At 35.4% G+C, this 21,799-nt stretch overlaps 2 protein-coding genes and 1 long non-coding RNA gene across 4 annotated transcripts in view; 1 reads left to right on the forward strand and 2 right to left on the reverse strand.

Moving 5' to 3' along the window:
* LOC139748737 (uncharacterized) overlaps nt 1-5,877 on the reverse strand; it is an 89,206-nt gene extending 83,329 nt beyond the window's left edge. The window contains exon 1 of the long non-coding RNA XR_011712815.1: nt 5,601-5,877. This is a non-coding gene — a long non-coding RNA (uncharacterized lncRNA). The remainder of the gene's footprint in view (nt 1-5,600) is intronic.
* The window catches only part of CalpC (calpain C), a 95,323-nt gene extending 78,222 nt beyond the window's left edge, over nt 1-17,101 (forward strand). The window contains exons 10-17 of the mRNA XM_071662130.1: nt 182-295; nt 1,434-1,552; nt 2,019-2,191; nt 2,700-2,758; nt 4,549-4,696; nt 5,983-6,099; nt 6,339-6,397; nt 7,534-17,101. Of these exons, the coding sequence (XP_071518231.1) occupies nt 182-295; nt 1,434-1,552; nt 2,019-2,191; nt 2,700-2,758; nt 4,549-4,696; nt 5,983-6,099; nt 6,339-6,397; nt 7,534-7,560 (816 nt within the window). The 3' untranslated portion in view covers nt 7,561-17,101. The remainder of the gene's footprint in view (nt 1-181; nt 296-1,433; nt 1,553-2,018; nt 2,192-2,699; nt 2,759-4,548; nt 4,697-5,982; nt 6,100-6,338; nt 6,398-7,533) is intronic.
* LOC139748733 (lateral signaling target protein 2 homolog) overlaps nt 12,263-21,799 on the reverse strand; it is a 53,326-nt gene continuing 43,789 nt past the window's right edge. For both annotated transcript variants that reach the window (XM_071662129.1, XM_071662128.1), the window contains exon 12: nt 12,263-21,394. In XM_071662129.1, coding sequence (XP_071518230.1) covers nt 21,260-21,394 — 135 coding nt within the window. In that variant the 3' untranslated portion in view covers nt 12,263-21,259. The remainder of the gene's footprint in view (nt 21,395-21,799) is intronic.

Genomic DNA, 21,799 nt, shown 5'->3' on the forward strand with positions numbered 1-21,799 from the left:
ATGTCAGTATATGCATTGTCACAGTTATCAACATGACGGAGTATTGTTGTTCAATCTCCCTGTGACTCAGAAGATCGACATTTATGTCACAATAGGAATTTCCAGATATCAATTATTTCCCACAGTTTAACATTTTCAGATTTAAAAACTAATAAATATATATTTCTATTTTCTTTTTCAGGTAATTGGTTTCACAGCATATCCTCTCTCCAAGAACGGACTTGATTCCATCAGTAAAGCTTTCTTCAAAAAGAATAAATCCCTTGTCAATTCACAGTACACAAACAGCAGACAAGTGAGTTATTAAATTCTCAACTTATTTAAAGTTTGTCTATAAACCATGCAAAATTTCTTTTAATCATTTGTTATTAATGAATGAGGAAACATATTCCTATAAAATACTTAGTACTACTGTGCTTCGGAAATTTGTGAGTCAATTTTAGATACATCCATTTCCATTCAACGAAACAGGAAAAAGTTTCCCTCTGTATCATTTGCAAACAGTTAATCCAATCCAACCTATGTTATGCCTCACCTGCCAGTTCACCAACCCTTTCAAAAGCAAACATAAGAAAACTACAAACCACATAAGACAAAACAATATCTGGATGCTTAGCAGCCAGAAACTGAACAGTTGCACAACAAAAGAAAAATTTTTCTAATGCAATGCCATTCAACGTACTTGCAATCCAGGTCTATACAACAGCATTGTTCCTTGTTCCTTCAGTCCTAGCCATTTCATAATCATTTACAAACCTCCATGCTCTTTAAAAAATAATGTTGCTCGTGCATTAGATTTCAGCAACATATACTTGCAGATCCCTTCATCTCCAGCAAGGGCCACACTAACAAATTTCATTCACACTATAATGATTCTGCAGACATTAAACAGTCTTCAACCTTAAAACACCGATTCAACACATCACAGGCCCTTCATGCCCAGGACGCAACACACTAAAGACATTGAACACTCAACTGCCCTACACTCACCCCACCATACCCTTGACCTATGATTCTAGAGCACGAGGAAATACATATATTTACTTTTCATACTTGTTTGCTGTTTCCCAGCATTAGGAAGCTAGCACCAGAAACTGACAAAGGCCTCATTCACTCACATTCGTTCTCTCTGTCATGTGGAATGCACTGAAATCACAGCCCCCTATATACAAACCAGGCCCTACAGACCTTTCCATGGTTTCTGCTGGCCGCTTTATATGTGCTCTGGCTCAGTCCAGTGACATCATGTCGCTCCTGGATCCGACATACCTGTAAAAATAACAGTACAGGGTAATCATTTCCTTTTTACAGACATGGGATTAAGGTTGCTTTGATATTATATACTCATAGTAAAAAGAATCTGTCTTACATGGAATAGGATTTATTTTCGTGTCATTCTAGGATACATATTAATGCAGTATTGGTGTATGTAGGTCAGTGAGAGAGTGCAGTTGGAGCAAGGAGGATATATCTTGCTGCCCACTACCTTTGAACCTGGCCAGGAATCATCTTTCACACTAAGGGTCTTTTCATCAAAGCCCCTCAAACTTAAGTAAGTGATTGGAGTGGATACCCAAAATCACCAGATAAATGCAGGTTTCCACTGGTGGAGATGATATTTTCACTTAGTTTCCCCTGAGGATTCTTCTTCACAAAGAATTTTTCTTAGGATCTTGAACAGAATGAGAATAATTTCAAAAACACGGTGAAACATACTATTAATAGCTTGGCTTACCCACTAAGATGGAACCCCAGTCTAGTTTGTAAAGTTTTACTCTTGTTGATACAAAGTTGACTCCTTCAAATAATTGCATATTTGTTATGAAAGATGTATGCATATAATTAGCAATAATTTCCAGGCTCTATACTTTCTGAAATAACGATAAGTCCAAAATTACTAGTACGAAAGTTATTTATAAAAGTTTTAAAGTCTAACATTTTAAATCATCATATTGTCTAAGCATGATATAATGGTGGAATAATTTTTCAAGCTTATTCTCTCTCTATTCTCTTGTCAGGTTGGTTGACACATCACCGTCTCTAGTAAAGCCAGCTCTTTTAAAGGCTCGTGGGTCTGTGGATGGCAAGAGCCTACAGCAGTATGAAGCCGTTTTCCTCCAGGTTGCTGATGAACATCGCACTGTCAACGCCTTTGAGCTTCACGAGCTCCTTGAGGCTTGCTTACCCAACGGTAATTTTGGCTGTCCCAAATGTGACTTATGTTTATGGAATACAGAGGTTGAGCCCATTTAGTGTAAGCCAAACTTGCTACACTTCTTACATTGAATAAAGGATGAAAATATGTTTCAGTCTATGTTGAACAATGAGGATTTGAGTTAACAGAACTAGTCTAAGACTGACAATGACTGACACTAAAAGTTAGTCATTATGTGAACTGTATCAAGGTGACAGCATTATGAACATATACTATATTCTAAAAACATAATTTACTCTTCTGTCTGGGGCATTCTGTAAGTGTCTGTTAGGTATATTAAAATAAACCTCAATGCCTAAAATTTTACCAAAAATATACATACTTCACAAGTTACTGCAGATGATAAGAACCTCCATTCACTTTAAAAACTTTTAAGTCTGAAATCCTTTCCATCATAAAATTCCTGAATTATTTGTGTTTGTATTTCAAGAATGTTGTACAATAGTTGGTTCTTGTCTTTACTAATGTTATTTTCTTTTCACAGATTATATCAAGAGTTGTGCCAGCCTAGACATCTGCAGACAAGTCGTCCTTGCACTTGATGTATCCTTTTGTCGCACCTCTTAATAGCATTTGATTATTACCGACACAGAGAATAGTAATTTTCATAAATATTTTGAGAAGGTTCTGTCATCGCTATTCTTATAGTAACAGAAAGAGCACATAGTATACTATAGAAATAACTTGGAGCACTGAACATCGATGCAATTTCTAATGCGAGACATAGTCGCAACACCCAATATGTTGAGGACTTAGGTCAGTCTGGCTATCACACATGCAAAGTACCTTCTGCTTACACGGTTTGATCTTATCAGTAAGCTCCTGATGAAGCCAAGATTCTAAGGTGTAAATAATTTTACAGCGGTTTAATGATCCATTCCACGATTCATCCAAAGAATTCTAGTTTTACGTGTAACTTGACATTTTCAACTTCATGGTATGTTTCACCTTCAAAGACTCTGTGGGGTTGTTCACCAGCAGTTCCATACTTGGCCTGTCTCCTACCCATGCATTTTAGTCATCCATCAAAATTAACTTGTCATCTGAATTCACCTCCATCACTGTTCTTTTTAAGTTTTTTCCATAGTGGATCATTAACCACCTCTCCAGAGCGGATCATTAACTACCTCTCCGTAGTGGATCATTAACCACCTCTCCGTAGTGGATCATTAACCATCTCTCCATAGTGGATCATTAACCACCTCTCTGTAGTGGCTCATTGAGCATCTCTCCGCAGTGGATCATTAAGCACCTCTCCATAGCGGATCATTAACCACCTCTCCATCCATAGTGAATCATTAACCACCTCTCCTTAGTGGATCATTAACCACCTCATCTTTGTGAACGCACAACTGTTGTGCAACTAATGTGGTTATTTTAGACTTTCAGTTTAATTTGGAAGTTCTCCATCTTACATTTACATGCCTTTTCAAACCACTTGTCTCTCGCTCTATGTCACAAATCTTTCTTTACATATTATCTTGTACGCCTTTGTACTCTTATACCCTTCTGCCATTGCAATTAGATCAACTCATCTTAAACTACCAGACTCACACACATCTTAATTACACTACTTTAAGACAATTATCTCCTTTAATTACCTCATTTACTCCTCTCTCATTGCACTATGCCATACATATTTGCACGTCTTAATTACACTAATGAAGCACAATTATCTCCTAATTACGTCTTAATTAAACTAATGAAACAATTATCTCCTCTAATTACCTCATTTACTCCTCTCTCACTGCACTATGCCATACATATATGCACAAACACATATATCATTCGTACATATTGCCAATTCACGAATGTCACCTTAAAAAGCTCCAGTACAGAACATTATCACCCTCTTAAACCCATAATATTTAAAGCAGATAAAACCACCCCCCCAAAAAAATTTTTTACGCCTATCAAAAAAGTTAAATGATTTAAGTACGTTTTTTTTAACCCATAATATCTAAAGCAGATAAAACCACACCCCCAAAAAAAAATTTACGCCTATCAAAAAAGTTAAATGATTTAAATACGTTTCTTTAACCCATAATATTTAAAGCAGATGAAGCCCCCCAAAAAATTTTTACGCCTATTTTAAAAAAGTTAAATGATTTAAGTACGTTTCTTTAACCCATAATATTTAAAGCAGATAAAACAACCCCCCCTCCCCACAAAAAATTTTTTACACCTATTAAAAAAAAGTTAAAAAACTTAAGTACGTTTCTTTAACCCATAATATTCAAAGCATATAAAGCACCCCCCCCCAAAAAAAAAAAGATTTACGCCTATTTTTAAAAAAAATTATTTAAGTACGTTTCTTTAACTATGGCACCCAGAGTTCCTCTACAGGTCGCCTGCGTTTCTCAGACTTCAAGGACCTGATGGTCAGTCTGAAGTTCTGGCAAAATGCTTTCAAAAGCCACACTAAGGAACGGACGGGCATCCTTAAAGCTGAGAGGCTCAGAGACGCCCTTGAAGATGTGGGTTAGTATTACACTTTAAATATCTTTTTTCTCTTTTTATTCATTTATTCAGTTAATGAAATATTTTCTATTATTCTATGTTTTTTATTCATTTATTCAGTTAATGACATATTTTTCATTATTTAATGACAGGTTAATTATCTCTCCCCTTGTGCTCTGTTCCCTATCAGTTAACTCGCGTCAAGTTATATTATTTCAAGTTATTCACCGCATTTATAGATTATTCACCGCATTTTTTAAGCTATTTGCCAGTTTTTCAAGTTATTCACTGCCTTTTTTAAGTTAATCGTCATTTTTTCAAGTTATTCACATTTTGTTATTCTTCATTTTATTCAAGTTATTCACAGCCTTTTATGAAGTTATTCGTCATTTTTTCAGGTTATTCCCCGCCTTTTTAAGTTATTCGTCATTTTTTCAAGTTATTCACATTTCGTTATTCTTCATTTTATTCAAGTTATTCACAACCTTTTTTGAAGTTTTTCGTCATTTTTTCAAGTTATTCCCCGCCTTTTTAAGTTATTCGTCATTTTTTTCGAGTTATTCATTTACTCAAGTTATTCACCGCATTTCTTCAAGTTATTCGTCACTTATTCAAGTTATTCACCGCATTTCAAGTTATTAGTCATTCATTCAAGTAATTCACCGCATCTTTTAAGTTATTCGTCATTTACTCAAGTTATTCACCACATTTCTTCAAGTTATTCATTTACTCAAGTTATTCACCGCCTTTTTTTGTTAAGTTATTCACTTTCTTCCCTTTATCGTATCGTCTACCTGAGCCGTCTACCCGCCCCCAGACCTGTGTTAACACATGTCTCTACCTCACCAAACCTCTCATTATTTCGCGCCATTACTCATTCTACCAATTACCTCGTTAATTATCTACCTCTCGTTAGACATCTTACCTCGTGTCATCATTAAATGGCTCTTGTTATGGGTGATAATAAGACAGCGGCTCCGCCTCCATGCTAGTCAGGCTCTGTTTACATTCCCCGCTCTTCAAGATGGCGGCGGCTCCAAAATGCCGCGAAAATTTGAAAATTCCACAAACATTATTTCTTCGACTGCTGTCCTCTGTCCCAAAAATAATAATTATTATTAGCCATTTTTCCTGTATATTAATATCAAACGAGGTTTTCTCTATGGTATATCAATTTTAGCCATTTCAAATAATGATTTAGTTTTTCCTGCCTACTTCATAGTCCTATTTTCATGAGATGATCAGATATGGCTTACCCATAATTGTTGCTGTAATGTTTCTTAACTTTCCACTTGTTTGATTTCCAGGGTTTCAACTCAACACTGAGATCGTGTCAATACTAGTGCTGCGCTACATGAGGAAAGACGGGACTCTGAGGTTCGGGGACTTCGTTAGTGCTATCCTTCATCTTTCAGTAGCTTTCAGTAAGTATCTAAGTTAAGAAAGGTGAAAGTAACAGGTATGAGGTAATATTCTTCAAATGGAGCCTAAATCAGATTAACCCTCAGCTGATACGTTTCAGTTTACGTTCATTACAAGAAAGTTTTAATACTTATAATTGATACTTATTAAAGCATAAACATTATTTCACCTAGTAACACTAAAACTAATCTAAGTTATCGCATGGTTAGTCTTTTTTGTCTCACTTATTGTCCTATTTCAGATATCTTTGAGAAAAGAGACCCACTTCAGAATGGTACTATCAAGTTCTCCATGGGTGAGGTACGTCAGCCCTATTTGAGAATACTGGGGTCTTGTATATATATATTTTTGGGGGGAGAATGGATGCATTAATGAAAGGAATGGAAAAATGAGGAAACTAAGTATAAGAACAGCAAATGTGTATGCGAGATAAATGTTTTGGTGCTGGAATCTGTAAAAGCATCTCAGGACAAGTGTACGATGAGGATACTTCAGTGCGAGCTACATTCCTGCACAGCAGAGAAAACCACATAGAATAAAAGTGTGTAGATATATTGGGTATGATTTCATCACAGTCTGATACATGATGATAATGAATTAATAATGGAAAGGATGCTAACATTATGAAGGAAGTGGTTGAGAAAGTAAAAAAAAAAATTCTGAACTAATGTAAGCTTTCAAAAGTATGGCTTAATAAATGGCTATATGAGCATATGTGATAAGGGGACAACTGATGGATGGTGTGAAAACCTTAAATAAAAGAGGAAATGCACATGTAAGAGCGGATGGAGAGTCGAGCAAAAGTTTCAGTATACATGCAGGTCTGAGGCAGGGCTATGGGATGACACCGAGGCTTTTTTAACATATACATGGATGGTTAAAAGAAATGAAAGGAAAACTAGGCAAAGGGGGGTGCGGAGGGTAAAATGGTGGAAGAATGCAAGGAATGGTGTACATAATGGAAGCATGTAAGAGGAGGGATAAGTGGAGACCCTTTATCTCAGACTACTCCATTGAAGGGAGTTCCTGGAGAGAATGGCATCAGAGATATAGACAAATAGACAGAGCATATTGAGGTACCAAAAGGAAGAGAGGAAACTAAAGCAATTCATAATGAGCAAGTGTGTGTGTGTGTGAGTAGATACTCAAATGATGACATTTCTGTATAAGAAAAATATCAAATGAGGAAGTACTTGAGAAAATTTAAATTGAAATATGCAGGAGAAAGACATGCCAGAACTTTGGAGTTTGAAAGAAGTTCTGCATTGGCTACCATACAGTGAAGTAGGATAAGGTTCATTTCAAAATTTTATTTCATTCACTTTATACATTAGCTGACAAATATTCTATGCTTTGTTTATATCATACAAGTAATCTAATATTTTCTTTATCTTGCAATGCTGATGGTGCAAATCATACGACATCTTAATTTTCAGTGGCTAAAGAGTGCGTTGATGTGCTGATTACTGGAAGAAGGACTTTCTTCGGGATTTGTTGCCAGTGCTAATTGTACCTGTTTGCTCAGTTTATGCTCATGAATGGGCTGAACATCGTTGGAGAAAGCCTCCTACATCGTAAACAGGAAAACAGACAATGCACTTACCCAAAGTATGAGACTGTCACCCAGAATTGTAGTCTGACCTACAGTATATTGTATCCCAGTACCTTGAGCTGCAAGTCTTCTTCAACGCAGTGCTTCTAAACGTCCACACTACAGTAGCTTAACATGACGGAAGTATCAGCAGACCTCTTCAGAGGATGTGAGTATTGGTGCATCTGTAGTGGACGACATAGCAAAGAGTGAAGAAAAGAATTAAAGAAAGTATCCTTCATGTAATTTGCATATCACAAGACACATAGATATGAGTGTCTTGAGCAAGTGGCACTGTTAACTGCCTTGGATCTGAAGCTCAGTTTCTTTAGATAATGTGGGGTACAATAAAATGACAGGTTTTACACTTCCTGTGAGTGACGTTATTGGTAAGTAAGTGCTGAGTAAGCTATGGACTTAGAAGTATTTATGATATCATTTGGGTGCCTTTTAAATACTCTTTAGATATTTCACAAATATAGTTTGTGAGCGAGTGTGTCGCAAAGAGAGTCGGTTTTCTTGCTGTGTTTGTGGACTCTCACGGCAAGATATGTGCAATAATTGTAAGTTATGCTTGAAAAGATTATACAAGTTTATGGGTGAATTACCACCGAGCATGATACTCACATGTGAATAAGATACTCCTTTATAATAACCAAGTATTGTTGTTCTAACAGAGTCAGCCACAGTGACAGCCTACTCTAAGCACATACTACTGATGGTGTATTAACATATCTATAGGAAGTACTCCAAAGTGAAAGTTACTTCTAAAATTGTAATCATTGTTCTTTTCATATACTATTAACATATCTATAGGAGGTACTCCAAAGTGGAAGTTAATTCTGAAACTGTAATCATTATTCTTTTGATATAAAATTCCCTTCTTTAATCACAGTACAACACAATACAGTCTAATCAACTTCAAACAGATCTCAGACAGGAGCGTTGTCAATATAAAGTAAACAATATTACTTACTGGTTAGTCAAAAGTGTTTATGTAAATTGTACAAAATTCTCGCAAACAAAGAGAGTACTGCATGTGAAATAGTTGTAAATAAGTTTATAAGTAACCTTTAGAAACAGCATGCCAATAAGCAAACGCACAAAGTGACTTGAAGTTTTGTAGTTTCTACACTTGTGATAGCTTCAAAATTTATATAGGATCTTCCTCTATTTTTCAGTTTCTATTATATGCAGAGACAGAGTGAAAAGACATGTGGTGAAGAGGCTGTGTATACGTATATCAAACTTTGCATTACTAATGTTTGAAGATTTCTTTGGAAGTTTTATATTTGAGGAGGCAATACAATTGCTGCCTTTTTTTTTCTCTCCCTATGTCCCTTATGTTTCACTTTACTCCAATTTACACGTGTTAGATCAAGCCTCATACTTAATTTACGTATGTTCTTATGTCTACTGTGCTAAGAATGAAGGGCCCCTACACTAGTAGTGTAAGCACTTCTTAATCTTTTCACATTCCACATCAAAAAGATTTAAGTGACATTAAGGTCTACCAAACCTACTCCCAAATTATGTCACCATTACAGGCAATCAAATATCAATGGACATATCCACGTACTTTCTCTAAGTCTGCAAGTGCTATATATATCAAAATATGTGTTCTCTCACTTTGTGCTGCAGCTTAAAGCTTACTACAGTTTCAATAACTTCATAGATATATTTAATAATGTACAGTATTATTTTACTTTGTAAAATCACAATTTTAGGCCAGTCATACCTTTACCGATTGTGAGTGGTGCTTATTTTCCATGACAAAAAAAAAATGACATATTTTAGTCTTTTTTGTGGACTATCAGTATAGTTTCTATGGTATCCTTGTTCTGTTATCCATCACTTCGTTGAAAAGATATGCTGTATATACTGTTGTTGAATGTCCCACATTATGTCAACATATTTGATAATTCATAAGACATTATCTTAGGCTACTAAGGGTTGTGATGAAAAAAAAAATCTGTTATTGTGTTTGTTTCTAATATATACTTACTGTGTACATTATCACTTACTTGACATTACTGTTTTTTGCATCTGATGAATGTGTTTGTATTGTATCATTATTACTATACCTTAGCTATTGTGAAAAAAAATAATTACTTTGTAATCCTAAAACAACTGCTTGTTTTATCTGATGCATATACACATCTAGTTTTATTGGCCATGTTGTTGGAACATGAAAACAACAAAAATTACGTTAGCTAAGATTTTTCTACAAGAACTTGTATTTAGCCCCACAAAGTCAAATTTAGATTACATGATCTGGTGCCAAAGAATTAAAGAACAAAAGAAAGGAGTCCTAACCAGATTTTTTTTCACAAACTGCAAACAAAGTGTTCCCTGGGGAGTCTGAGGTCAATCAATCCTGTTATGTACATATAGTTATTAATGCACACATACTGAAGGTAAAACAAGAATCTGTCAAACATACCGTTAACAGTACCACAAGAAAAATCACCAGTGCATCAAAATCATCGATGCATTGTTTTTATACAACTCCAAGACTCCTTTCTTGGGCTCCTGCACTTTCACTGCTGTACGTCATTTAAGAGTTGGGAGATCACGGACTCCTTTGGAACAAGAAGCTTCTTGACAAGACTGCTCCTTTTCATCCACTGACAATGATGCAGCCTTGATGAAGGTGACTTCTCACTTTCAGCGTATCCACTAACAGACAGAATGAGGTAACACCAATCATTAATGCCCATTTCATTAATGAGGTTAGCAAGTGTGTATTTTGCATAGTAAACATACTAAGAATAATCAATGGTTCCATGTGTCTGAAACGACTGGTTCAATTGTCTGTAACTGCTAACAACTCATAAATGCTTTATCATGAAAAGGTTACCAAGATTTGAAAGCATGATCAAATCATTTTCCACCAAGATTTGTAATACATGACAAAAATATTTTCCAAATTATTTTTACTAAAATTCACTTGCAAAATCAATTTCTTTTTAATGGGTTATAGTAATGTTACTACATTCCCTTACACAGTACTTCCAATGTTATAAGGAAAGGGTGCAACACGAACATTACCCATTGAAATGTATCCAATGCCGTACTGTTCAGTTGTTACAAACATCTCTTGAACTTTTAAGTTTATGGTTCTTTAAATACTCTAGAGTTATAATACATAAATGTATATTGTAAATATCTGTAAATATTAAGAGTGTATATATATATATATATATATATATATATATATATATATATATATATATATATCATATTATACTTTGTCGCTGTTTCCCGCGTTAGCGAGGTAGCGCAACATATATATATAAATAAAATTAAAAGGATCCAAGACTTTCATAAATAAATATCTAACAATATTATTTTTCTTATTGCCCACCCAGTATGTCAAAAATAATCACTTTTTTCTATATTAACATTTTATGAAAAGTTAATCATGTTATTCTTAGTTCAATCCATTCTGGTAAACCCGAATTCCTTGTGTCACCATGTCGCACAAAAAAAAAGCATTTCAAAACTAATTATGCCATTGATGCAAGGTACACCCAAGGCCCTTATACTTATCTCCCTTATCCTAGAACAGATTAAAGTCGTGGTGACATCATATACCCTTGACACTCGGAACCACTTGCATATATTCCTTACTCTTCCAATAAAAACTTCATCACTGCCGGTAGTAGCCTTCTCTCAACCATATTACCTCAGAAATTTCTCCATAATGTGTTTGTTTACATACAAAAACTCGGTTCATAAATTCTCTCTCATCTTTTGGGTTCTGTACTTCAGTGTTCAAAAGACTACCTAACTATCCACGTCAATGATGTCCATTCCTTTGCAAACTCCCCCAAGAGGGTGACCAAGGCAAAAGTTTCCATAACTGGTGAACTCCAGTATTGCTTCGTAGCCTTTACAGCCTCACCCTTAATAGGCCAATAATAAGGAGCACCTCTAGTTCCTATCAACTATTTCCTAATGTTCCTACCTACTACTTCTATCAATTGTTCCTACCGTGCTGCCAAAAGGCTGTGCAAGCACATATTGCTGGGCAATGTGAAGTCAATGGGCTGAGCCAGGGAATATGAAACAGGTAGGAAAGAGCATGGGATTGCTCTGTGGTGCATGGCTGTGGATAGACAGTACTGGTTTCATTGCATCATAAATGAATGCTGGAGAGGGGACGTAAGCAAAAGAAGCTGTTGTTCTGTCTGTTTCTAGGGTTATGTCGCTAAATCAGGAAACAGTGAACAAGTATAGGAGTTAAGGAAGGCTAATAAGTATTCCTCCAAGGTGTTCCATTCCTTCCTCATCTTACCCTGTCAGTTCAACATACCTAAAAGTGCATCATCATGAGCATTATTCATATTTATCCCACACTTTGAGGCTTAATCTTTCTTTGTATTAAAAGACTACCATTGACTAACAGGGAATAGTTAAGAAATTTCCAATTCATAACTAGTCTTGGTGTGGGGTCCCTCAGAGGTTGAACTAAGTTAAATTTGCCTTGGTCATTATGCAATGCTAAGCTGAACTCTGACCCATGAGACATAAGCTTTATCAAAATGTTTATAAAAGGCTAAGAAAATACATTCCAGTATAGTGATCTTCATTTGATACAAGATGCTCATATAACATTTGCATAGACCAAGGAGCACTCCAGTATACTATGTAAAAAATATGAATACCAACAAAATTACACTTACGAGAAAGTAGAGAGAAAAGGATAATTGTGCTTATAACTGCTTGATTTACAGTTGTCCATCATGTTTGCTTTTGTACTTCCTAGCAGCTAAACAGACAGCCAACACATCTATCCTGTATATACAATAACTTCCTTCTCTTGTCAAAGCAGTACATAAGGAACAGCGCACAAAACATTTCATCATCAGCAAGAAGCTGAACCCCTGCATGGCATCATGGCCGAGTCAGTTAAGAATGAAATATGATGGAACCTGATATTGGCTTCATAAAAACTAATAGTGAAGAAATAAAAAATCATGGACATTCTATTTCAGCTATTTCTAAACTTACTGCATAAGTATGTAAACACAAAAAAAGTATGACAAATGTACTAATCAACACATATAAACATTCAGATAGGTATATGCAAACAGCATATACGTATAAACAAAGCCATATGCAAAGATAAAGAGACTGCAGGTGTACATATAAAGTATGCACATATACAAAACTAAATGTGCACATATTTAAGTACAAGTACACAAATAGAGAAGTAATGTCCACTTAAAATCACAATTATATGTACATATACAAATAAGTATAGTGTTTCTAAATACACGGATGTGTACAGGTGTATTTAATGCAAACATGTATAACCTTGTGCACATTTGCAAAACCCACCGCCAAACAAATATATGCACACAAATGAGTAATGACAAACAGGTAATAAAACATACCCACAACCCTACATGCAAACAAGTCCATACGCTCTCAAGACATTCACACACAAACTGCGCTGAAATTCATATTCACATGTGAATAAACGCGATTCAAAATAAAACCAAATTAAAAAGGGTTCAAATCCTCACCATTTTTAGATGAATCATATCTGATGGTGAATTAATGTAGGAAAAGGCAAGCATATAACTGAAAAGGCTGTTTGTGAGAGGAATAATATGAAAAAAAAAAAAAGGCAAAGTATACAATTGATAAAGCTGTTTGTAAGGGGAATAAGATGGAAAAGTTTTACTCACCACTGACATGAAAAAATTTTAAACTTTAAGTAAAACTGTGGGGCGTTTATGGTGCAGAGTCTTTAGGTCCAGCATGGGACTTACAGAGGTAATGTACCACTCCACTTGCATGCCATGTCCGTGGCTAGGATGAAGATACATCACCAAAGAAAATAATCAGTTAAAGATTACTAGGAAGGTATTTTAAACTTTTACGTCTTTATGCCAGCACAGTATGCCATCATATGTACATTATAAAGTACATGCCTACGTAACATATGCGCAATCCCGTGATGTTTGAAAAGATATGCATGTCTTCTGTATTCGGATATGCAGTAACTACCAACATGTATCCCATGACATCAAACTACATGTGGTTTGCATTTATGCTGTGGGATGTGTCCTATTTATTTGACAGATTTGCTAAGCAAGCACACGAGCTTTATGAACATGGCAAGTTACTTTCTGCATTTATGAAGAACTGACTTAGTATTCTATATATAAACACCAGAAAAACAAAAACAAACCTATGAAATAACATCAAAATAATTCTTTCCACTTTCCCTATTAAACATGGTTACCATGGCTGGAGTACCACAAATATGCTCAAATTATTATCATTATCATACACCAACACCCAAACTAAAGCTTTAATCTAAGTTATATATATGGATATAGTATGTTAGTAATCTGCACCAATCATAACATAAATGATCTGTTTGCTCCAGAAACGGGTAACTCTGAGTCGAGTGCCACAACATTTAATCCTATCGCATAATTCATAAATGGCTCGCTCAAATTTTGCTTTTTGGATGTACAAAGAATCCCTGGTCAATCTATAAAGAACAAAATCTTTTTTTTATTCTACATCTATTGAATGTATAGAACTTAAAAATAATACAATTTCTCTTTAAAAATCATATGTACAGCCTACTAAAAATATAAACGAAATATTAAAAGACATTATGAAAGTGCTGTACACAATGTATTACAAAATATGAGCTGCAGCAGATGTACCTATGATTCTAATACTGTGACCAGCAATAATGCACAGAATGCAGCATCTGGGAACATAGAAAAATACCCAAACACAGCACTAATAATGCTGACAAGGCATTTTGCTCATGAAGGGGACAAATATAACTGGAATGTCATATAAAATGTTGAAAATACAAAAAATTAAAAACTAAAGGCAATACAACACAAAAAATACATCACAGCTGTCAATTACACTTACACTTTGTGACAAAATCACTGTATTTTACTAGGGAACACAAACTATCTTCAAGTACAAACTTTTATTTATAAAGAAAAAGGGAACTGAAAAAATGGAAAAATAAGGGGCTAGTAAGATTCTATGAACTACTGTTCATCAGCAAATGGTAGATACTATACGTTAAAAAAAAGAGAAAAAACCCAAATTCAATCATTACTTTCTAATACTGGTCTGCACAGTACCAATCAGAGAAACTGGAAAACAGTACTAACCTCCATGTTATGCCAAACAGCAAAACACTGTAGTTCTTTTCCGAACAGTCTGCAGCAAGTATGTGACGAGCAACACCAAATAAATCTCCTTAAATATATGCCACATCACTGTAGTTTTAGCAAATGCTGGGAACTACTGTAATAGGGATATACAGTACATGTCTCTCAATTAGTACTTCGTCGAAGGATTACATAAGACTGTTGGAGAGATACCGAGACGTTTCAAAAATATGGCATCTCCGAAATCTTTTCATGTTCACTCAAAAAATCATACAAAACTCTTACAGGGATAAAAAAGAGATTGGCAGCTACGTACATACCATGAAAACCTTGCAACTGATTACGAGCACTAATTCTCAATTCTAAGTACGAGAAGAATTACTAACTTAAATTGCACAATTCTGTATGCTGTATTTATAATAACAAAGTATCATATACTACTTATTCAAAACTTTACAAGTGACATATATATACACAAGTAAAATAATAAAATAATATAACTCAAAACCATTATGTATGCATAAAAACTAGTTCACTTTTTATTGCAGGTAATAGTCAACTTAAAATAAATGCTACATCCAACACATGGAAAATATTTCCTTTTATGTAACCCTATGATCTATTTTACAGGGTTCCTGCACTCTACACTGAAGCAGGGTATGGTGGGCTCCTACAGGAAAAGACCTTCCTCAACTACACTGCACCCATTTCCATCTGCTGCTGATGATACCACCTTGTCAAAGGTGGCTTCTTGCCCATGATGTTACTACATGTCGGCCAAAGACCAACTAACACCCAAAGAAAGTATCAAAGGCTATGAAGATTAATTACAAGATCTGCAGTAATTGACTATACACAAGTATTCATTAGCCAATCAAAATATGTACCATCAAAATGCTGGTATACTCGATACATTCTGCAGTTTCACACATTGAGTTAAACTGTCAACAATTCTAGCCAACACCATGGCTTTTGACACTACTTTCGGCACCATTGGGCAGGTGTCTTGTACATTTTTTCAATATCATTATAATTTTTGGCACTGTATTACAATTACATAAACATATTTCAACTTAAAATAGGTTTGAACATGTTATATACAGCACAGAACTGAATTCTTTTAATATGTATGATGTGATTTAATGACTATCTGCAAATTTGGACTATACCTGGAAAATGGGCGTTTGGAAAAGAAAGACATTTGCACGAGTTTGTGTAATTACCTATTTTTACTATATAGGGAGGAGTTTTACATCCATGGGGCCCCATCTCTTGAATAATCTGCACTATTATGCAACCTTTTAAACTGATGTATGCTGTCTGAAATAACCATGCTCTCAGTCATTCAAATCTATTCAGCGACCATGCTTATGCTAAACAAGTATTTCTTTGCATACTTTTAAACTAGTTTCATATTATGCCCTCTGGTTGCTCTATCCCTACATCTCTCAAGGAAATGAGTGTGCATGTTTCCTTTTTAAAGTCAACTGCCTTTCTTGCCTTTGTGAGATAACATCAGGGACAAATGAACAACAGCTTCCCTTGGACACATCTAGTCTGGGTGTCATGCGTAATGAACCAACAAGAGAATCTACCATCCCATAGGCTATTCTATGGTTTATCTATTAGCTTCATATGCCATGATTCAGCCCACTGGTGGCAAATCACCCTCCATGTATCAAACCGATGTATTCATTCTAAAAAATGCACACCGCATCCTTCTCAGTGTTCAGGCCTCCATGCCTTCGTCATTCTATCCATCCCAAGCTCAGTCCCTCCCTTCCCCTTCCCATCTTCATTTCTGACACGGATCTTCTTCATCAGTCATTCTTTTACCGATTCCTTCCACATCTGAACCATTTCAGGACATCCTGATCAGTTCTTTCAGTCACAATACACCATTTACCAGTCATTCGTATACAATCAACCTGCTTCACTCAATACACTGTCCTCAGGCAATTTATTTCCAACATCTTCACCCAACTTTCTTTCAAAAACTTTAACTCTGGCCCAAGGGTGGTACACTACTAAAAGTTCTATAAGTGTCATACAAGTACCAAGCAGTTATGTTATGCCCAATTAACCTTACAAAAAACTACTATAATAATATCCCTGGGGATAGGGGACAAAGAATACTTCCCACGTATTCCCTGCGTGTCGTAAAAGGCGACTAAAAGGGGAGGGAGCGGGGGGCTGGAAATCCTCCCCTCTTGTTTTTTTTTTTTTTTTTTTTTTTTAATTTTCCAAAAGAAGGAACAGAGAATTGGGCCAGGTGAGGGTATTCCCTCAAAGGCCCAGTCCTCTGTTCTTAACGCTACCTCGCTAATGCGGGAAATGGCGAACAGTTTGAAAGAAAAAAGAAAATAATAACTGCACAGGATTATAAGAGATCTTATAGTTACAGAAATTATAATCTTACAGTAACACCTTATGACAGTGCATGATACAGAATAACTTAAAAATATCTAGTTACTGCATAGTGGACTGAATTTCAAACCAGATATATAAGAACATGCTATTTCTTTCAGAGCTTTCAAAAAGTGCTGAAAGGAGTTCTGTTTATGTGAGAAAAAGTTCAATCACCTGATCTGTTCCTATGATTGCTTATATCTCTCTGGATCAAAAAAGAAAAAAATCAAATAAAGAAATATGTTCTGCAATTCTGCACATACAGCATGCAAAATTGAGACATTATCCAACATAATACTGTGAATAGGGGATGATGAAAAAAACATGTCGAAAACGGAATAAAAGTCTGTTTTAACTGCTTCATCTCCGCTGGTGCTTTTCTGGAAACTCACAGCACACAATGAAAAAAAAATCAAATACAACCAAACATCTGATACTGCTTCATCCTTTACATTGTTCCTCTGTAGCAAAAGACACATGTAATCCTTAAAACTCAAATTTTCTTGTAATGTTTTTGGCACTGTAAAACTGGGCACATAACAATCAGCAGGCCTTATGATTACTTCTGAGTCTGCCATATGCTTTTGTCACAATTATACAAATAGTTCATCACTAGCTAATGTCTACAGTACCTCTTGAAAACAAATTTAAGAAAGCAATATATTGTCCAACATATTATGGGAAGCATTTTTGTATTAAAATTAGATCCTTCTTTGGGATGATATTTTGGATACATTTGTTGCCTAAAACATGACTGCATGTATACAAGGTTGGCTGACGATGCAAACTAAGATAATGAGGAAAAGAGAGAGGAGCAAAAAAAGGATGAACGATGCTCGACACAAAGAATACAAAATTAATCACTAAGCATGAAGGCCTTCATCACTTGAGTTGCCTTGTAAATAATTGCTCTTGCTGAAGAAGGGGAGAGGTCCAACCATGACTAAAAGTCTTTTTTTAATTCATGCCTAACTGTCTTTCCCATCACAGCAAGGTAACACCAGGAAAACATCACAGCAAGGTAACACCAGGAAAACATGATCAATGGCCTTATTCTCACACATCACTTCTTTAACTGTCATGAATTATGTACTGAAACCAGTACTGTAGCAAAGATATGTTCTAGAAAATTAAAATTCATCTTTATTTCAAAGCCATTTCACTCATTAGCTACCCTAATAAAGACATGAAAAAGCAAAAAAGGTGGCTGGACTTCAGTAATCCAACTCTAATGAACCAACATTTTGTTAACAGTTTGTTAGGATAACATAATTGGGCTCCAAACATTTGAAATTTTGAACAAAATTCCTTGATTATTTAGGAACCAAAATAATCTATATATGCCAGAGGATGAACTGGAGCAATGTGGTATATAGGGGATGATGTACTGTCAGCGGATTGAACCAAAGCATATAAAGCAGCCATGGGAACCCACAGAAAAGTTTGTGGAGCCTGGTTGTTGCTAGGAGGTTGTATATTTGGTTTATCTAACAACAGCTAAAGAATTGGAGTGAAAGAAGGCTATTTCTTTGTTCCTGGTGCTACCTCATACAGGAAATGGCAAACAAGTATGAAAGATATATCCATATGTGCCCATAAATCTTCACACCCATATATCAGAACAGCTTTCAAGTACATGGACAAGGAAATATTTAGCAAGCTCTTCATTTCCTACTAAAAGCTAAAACTAGACTATGTTTCTCAAGTTCCATCACTGCACCTAAGAAGTACAAAAAAAAAAAAAAAAAATACAGAAGGCACCAGAATTAAGAGGGTTAAGTTCCAGTGAAAGGCTACAGGCATTAAATTTGCTCCACCTGGAAGAGAAAACTGTGTGGGGAGTGAAAGATGTAAGGATAAAGAAACAAAAGGAAATCACTTGAAATTAAGCAAAAAACTTGCTAAACAACGATGCAGAGAAGTATTTTTATAGTAAAAGAGTCGTGGATGAATGGAACAGAATAGCTGAGGACATAGTTAACACTGAGTGCACACAGAGGAAGTTGTACAATAGTGTGTGTTCAAGAGATGGGGCCCCACGAGTGTAAAACTCTCTTCCAATGCAATATAAATATGTAATTATCTAACTACATACCATTTACATACATATATACTAAGCTTTCAAGTGAGTTTACAGATATAGTTACAAAGAAAGATGTTCGTCAGATACCAAATTATGGTCATATGAACTCTAAACTGACTGATGGATCACAGTTAGGCTCCCAATCACTGAGTTCCACTCAGAACATGGGTTCAAAACATTTGAGCTCACCGAAAACAAAATCAAGTCCTTATAGAGGCATTACCAAGCTACTATCTAGCAATGCAACTACTATCAGCTTGATTATGCTTATATCTTCAGATCTATGAAAAAGAAGAGAAGCAGGTTTTTCATCATCTACTTCTTATCAAGGACAGATTTCTAACCGACTAAAACAGAGCTAAAAATCTGCCAAGGAGGAGACACTGTTAAAGTATAAGACATCAGCAAAGACAAATAAGATCTGGTTGTTATGCCTCCTACATTTCCTTCCATATCACAAGAAACAGCAAAGTTCTAAACATTTCTCATGCTATTACATCCACTGTAAAAGCATCCTTAATAATAAGTCAAGGCAAAATCAACCCAACGAAAATGAAGAAAATGAAATCTTGGCAATATTTTTGGAAGGATCGAAGTACATGTCATGAATGACTCGCTGCCAGTCTCACAAAATTATGATTGTTCTTTCGTTTTCAATTCTCTTAAAATGCATGATCCAGCCAGCCTTCAACAAGACATGCAAAATAGAAACTGCAGATGGAATGAAACTAGAAAGGAGACCTTTCAATTGCTACATCAACTGGTTACTTTATCTCTAAATGAAAGCATTATCAAAAAAACTGACTATATTCACAGCTAAATCAAGACCCTTTTAGCTTGTCAATTTTACATATGCTGTTTCCCATTACACAGCATGGAGGTCAATTCTAATTTTCTCAGAGCTTCATATTAGTTCCATCAATCCTGTTCAAATGCACTGGAGCAGAATGAGCATGCATAATCCTATTTTACAAAACAATGTTCGAGAAATTTGGTCTATATTTCAAAAATGTAAGTTTAGCTGATACTTGACTAGGAAAACCTGCCAAAAATGTACAACTATTGAATGAGGTTTTACTTAGATGGTTGTAATGCTGCTTGTTACTTCCTATATTCTTGCTTCTTCTACTTTAATAAAATATGAAGGCAAAAACAATAATAGGCAGGAGTCTGACACCTTAACATTTAAGAAATATATACAAAACCTAAAAAAATTTACACAAGTGCACTTAAATTTTTGTCATTTCATTATACATATATATATATGTATATATATAATATATATATATATGTAAGCTGAGCTTACAACTAACAAACAATGTATTGTCTTGATACTATTGAGTTACAAACCCAAATAACATGTTTGCATGGCAGTGACCCAGCCAGTGGGACTCGCTAACATCTCATTAACAACAGTTTTAAGGCTAAGTTACTAACTACATGAAATCCAATGCACAGTACGTCATATACCAAACCACTACCACTAAATTATTTCTATGTCAATATCCTGTTTACTGTGCATAACATAATAATTTGTTTTACATAACGAACTGCAAGACAACTTTCGTAACATTAACAGTCAAACAGTAAGGCATTTGGATGAGGCTCTTAATTAGTTAGTAATTGTGCTAGTATTATATATATATATGTAGATTATCAACTATCTGGGCATCAATTGGTCCTACTGATGGGGCTGATCGATTGGAAGTTTCCACTGACAGCAACTATAACTATAATGTTATTCTTACATATGGCCAAAAAAGGCAGTGCTGTTGGACATGGTGCTGTCAACATCAGCATCGTTCTTGGTTATGGCTGTGGTAACACAAGTGTTGGTGATAATGCCTGTTGTACAGACGGCTGGGCATATGACAGTACTGACGAGGCAAATTTTCGATGATTTGGTGGTGGGGTCAAGAAGAGGGTGTTGTAGTTTCTGTGGTAAACGTGACGTAGTACAAAAAGCACACATTACACACACGAACAGCCTTCCATATTCCAAAATGTGGCAGGGGAACTGCATGTTGGCTGCATTGTGCACAAAATACCTAAGAAATTAAAATATTGTAATTTCATATTCTTTATATATAATCTCTAACAACTATAAGAAAAAATCTTTATATAGATTGACACCTGGATAATCACAAGCATGCAACTACAGGCCACACTATAGGCTTTGGCCATCATTATGCCTAACCTCAAAGATTAACCCAAGGATCACATGTGACATGTTCAGGCTAATCAAAATAGGAGTTCTTCCTGTTTTTTCACCTTTTCCCATTTTCACAACAGTGTCAGAAACAGACAAACAACTGCCTCACTTACAACATCCAGTGTCGTACTGTCATGTACATGGTACTGAAACCAGTTTACCATTCAAAGCCTAATCCCACACGCTAATCCATGGTTTGGTACCTCAACCAACCATGAAATGAACATGATAAATGACTACC

Source organism: Panulirus ornatus, chromosome 5 (genome assembly GCF_036320965.1).
Source record: "Panulirus ornatus isolate Po-2019 chromosome 5, ASM3632096v1, whole genome shotgun sequence".
In the NCBI taxonomy this organism is placed as follows: Eukaryota; Metazoa; Arthropoda; class Malacostraca; order Decapoda; family Palinuridae; genus Panulirus; species Panulirus ornatus.